General features: G+C 41.9%; 1 protein-coding gene across 1 annotated transcript in view; it reads left to right on the plus strand.

Annotated features, from left to right (window-relative positions):
* The window catches only part of LOC115948797 (leucine-rich repeat-containing protein 7-like), a gene marked incomplete at its 3' end in the record, with an annotated part of 22,240 nt that overhangs the window by 15,045 nt on the left and 3,468 nt on the right, over positions 1-3,727 (plus strand). The window contains exon 7 of the mRNA XM_031063767.1: positions 2,129-2,192. Coding sequence (XP_030919627.1) covers positions 2,129-2,192 — 64 coding nt within the window. The remainder of the gene's footprint in view (positions 1-2,128; positions 2,193-3,727) is intronic.

A 3,727-nucleotide genomic window follows, 5' to 3' on the forward strand; every position in this document is an offset into this window, starting at 1 on the left:
GAAAGAGGAAATATTATTTTCCATCTCATTAGGAATGCTGAATTCCAGAGAAAAACTTGCTGCCCCAAATGGAGGGAGGGGAGAACCTGGAGAACCCCCAGCCTCACCCTCCTGTTTGTGATTTCCGTGCCTTTTAAAAAGCACATAATATTTTTTTTTAAAAGCACAAAATAATTTTAAAATAAATTTTTAAAAGCGCAAAATAATTTTAAAATAAAATCATTTTATTCTGAACCTCCTGGGAATTCCACCCTCATTGCCCAAAGTCTCCACTCACTCATGAGTGGAAGGAAAGCTCCAAATGGGATCCCCATAAGGATTTGGGGGAAATCTTTGGCACATTCATCCCCCCCATGGCATCCTTTAAGCGCTGAATATTTAACTGAGCATTGCTCATAACTGCTCCTTTCCTGATCCACCTCTGTAAAATGACCCCATGTAAAAACTGTAACGAAGCTTTCCATAAGAAAAATAGAAGTAATTATAGGAGAGAGACAAAAATAGCAGCAGCTAATGGGAAAATCTGATTTTCCATTGGGAACATCAGCAGAGCTTTGTTTTTTGATGGGGCCCCAACTCCCTGAAATTAATCTTTCCCCACATCAGTTTCAGTTTCTGGAATTGTTTATTTGACTGTAGAAATGGCACAAATAATGGTTAAAAGTTTGGTTTGAAGCTGAATTTACAGTAGAAAACCCAAAGCTGTTGAAGTTGTGTTCAAAAGAATTTGGGATTAAAGACAAAGGTTTTACCAATTTGAGTGTATTTCGTCTCTAAAGAGTTCCAGGATTTAATAATTGAAAACATATAATAGAGATATATAAAATATTAAAATATAGATAATATAGATAATGTATAATGTGTGTCACAATTAATATCTTAGTAATAATAATATATGGTGATACCTTTCAGTGGAGTTTGTTTCCCTGGTTTTATGGGGTTTATTTCCCTGTTCCTCTGGGGTTTATTTACTGTTTTTATGGAGTTTATTTCCTATTTCTGTGGAATTTATTTCGCTATTTCTGTGGAGAATATTCCCTGTTTCTCTGGGGTTTCTTTTCCTGGTTTTGTGGGGTTTATTTTCTTGTTTCTGTGGAGTTTATTTTCATGTTCCTGTGGAGTTTATTTTCCTGGCTTTGCGGGGTTTTTTTCCTATTTCTGAGGAGTTTATTTCCCTATTTCCGTGGAGTTTATTCCCTGTTTCTCTTGGGTTTATTTCCTGTTCCTGTGGACTTTAATTCCTGGTTTTTTGGAGTTTATTTCACTGGTTTAGCAAGGGAAAAGTGACATTTTCTGGCAATAAAACTCAGCACAGCCAGGTTGAAATGCTGAACCAGGGCTGTGTTTTTCAGCCACAATAATCACTTTTACCTCTGGTACAAATTGCAGAGATAAAATGGTTGATATTTTAGATCACAGCAATTAAGGCTATGCTAATTTTTTGATTAGGATCTGATTACCTCAGGAGGCCTCTGAACTGCCTGTTGCAGTTCATGTTAAATGATTTAATTATTTTTATCCTCTTTTTTTCACTGCACTCCCCCAAACCCAGCGTGGTGTTTGGTTCATTTTGGTCTGTCAGGGCTTAAGGAGAAATTCTGCCCTTGGGATAAAACCCTGCTCCAGTTTTGTTCATGGAAACAAAGGCAAAAATTGATTTATTAACTTTGAACTTGATTAAATCTGAACCTCAGAGCAGGGGACCTGGCTCAAAAGTCCAAGCACTTTCTAGTGGTTTATAAAAAAACCACAGCAAATGCATCAATCTCTCTCCAAAAGCCACAATTTCTGTTATATTTCATTTCAATCACTTATTGATATAACATGGGGCATTTTCCCTGGGCAAATACACAAGAGTCTACCAAGATTTTATATTATTTATTTTTATATTAAAATACCTGTTGCTGGCTTTTGAGTTCCATGACCTCAGTCAATGTCTCAAGGATGGAACATATTGTTGAAATTTGCATCAGCATCAAACTGGTGCAATTCTCTTTTTTGCCATCGGAGTATCAATGCAGCTTTATTTTCCCACTAAAATATTTTCCTTTATTTTCATCCCCCCCAAAACCTGACTGATGTTTTGCCAGTTAAAATCTCATTTTGAGTCTTTGCCCACCTGTTCCAGGTCAATGCACAAACTGACCCAGCTGGAGAGGCTCGATCTGGGCAATAATGAGTTCTCTGAGCTGGTAAGAAATGCTCCAGTTTTTAAGGGGAAACCTGGGGGGTTTGGGAGCTCTGTCCTCGGGGTGTTAAACTTTTACTGGAGGGGCTTTGTGGGATCATGGCCTTGGGCAAGGGACTCATTTCCCTCCAACCCAAACCTGTCTGGGATTCTGCAATTCCAGCAGAGGTCAATTCTGAACCTCATAGGGAATTTCTGCCCCTAACTCATCCCCAAAATCCAAATTAATTTCTCTGAAGTTGAAATATTTTGGGAATTTTCCGTATTGCCAGCACAGGAAGTGAGATATGCTGTTCCTTAGGAGCCATGGAGGAGCAGGATCAGGGATTACAGTCCTACAAGGGAATAGTTCCTGTAGCTTTAGTTAAAACTGAGATAATTCCACTTCAAACAAAGCCTGAAATGTCACCTGGTGCTACAAAGCTGTAGCAAAGTCTCTACATCTGTTTTATGGAGCAGCTCCCACCCTGTTCCAGGCTGCTCATTTATTCCATGCAGGAGGAAAGAGAGGATTCAACTCCGATTTTTAATTAAAATCTTCAGCGTGGATAAACAGAGAGAAATTTTCAGAAGAGCTGCTTGGAATTTTAATTGTAGGAATTAAATGCTGCCCGAGTTCAGAGCCTCTCTTCTGGGGGTGGCTTGGGTTTGTGGGGTTTGAAAGGAACTGGACAATATTCCACATATTCCCATGGCAGCCCAGTGATCCCAGGAGTGATAGATCAGGAGAGAGGTGGTCCCATCCTCCTGTCAGGGCCAGAATTCCCAAATTTACTCATTTTTCAGCCAGAATGTAGGAACTGGAGCCAGTTGGGCCAAGAGGCCAAGGCACAGTGGGAATGTGCAGGAATGTCACAGGAAAAGTGGTGCTAGTTTAACTCACACCTGGAAAATAAGTATTAAAAAATCCTGTTTTCATGGATTCTGAAACTCTGACTTGGGTTTCCGTGGAAATTTTGTTTTTATTGGAGAAAGGTGATTTGGTGGTGTGGGAGAGCCTCATTTCTCTGGTGTCCTGGGACTGTTGTGGCCTTTCATTGGGGCTGGAGAGCTCTGTGCCCTTCCTGATGGAGCCACGGGGCTGCCGCGGCCAAAACGAGCTTCTGTTCATTCTCTGTTCATTCTCTGTTCTGCTCTGCTCACCCACCCTGCTGGGATCAGGGTTCCCAGGTCCAGGGAGACCTGTGCACCCCTGGAACGCCACTCTGGCTCCCTGAGGAGCAGCTGTACCCAAGCTGCCACCAGGGAAGGGAAGAGGCAGCTCCTGTCACTCCAGGAGCAGCAAATCCCAACGTTTGGCACCTCCCTGGCTCATTCTGGGGAGTCAAACCTGGGGGAGGAGGAGGAGGAGGAGCAGCAGCTGTGCCTGGAGCAGGGCAAGGCTGGAGGCAGCAGCTTTGCCAGGCTTGGCTCCAGAGGTCCAGGAGTCTGCGGCAAGGCTTTGGGAGAAATTCAGAAGGGGAATAGGCAGAGAAAGAAAAGGAAATTTTGGAATAGAATAGAATAGAATAGAATGGAATGGAATGGAATGGAATGGAA

This window comes from Geospiza fortis, unplaced genomic scaffold (genome assembly GCF_000277835.1).
Source record: "Geospiza fortis unplaced genomic scaffold, GeoFor_1.0 scaffold496, whole genome shotgun sequence".
NCBI lineage: Eukaryota > Metazoa > Chordata > Aves > Passeriformes > Thraupidae > Geospiza > Geospiza fortis.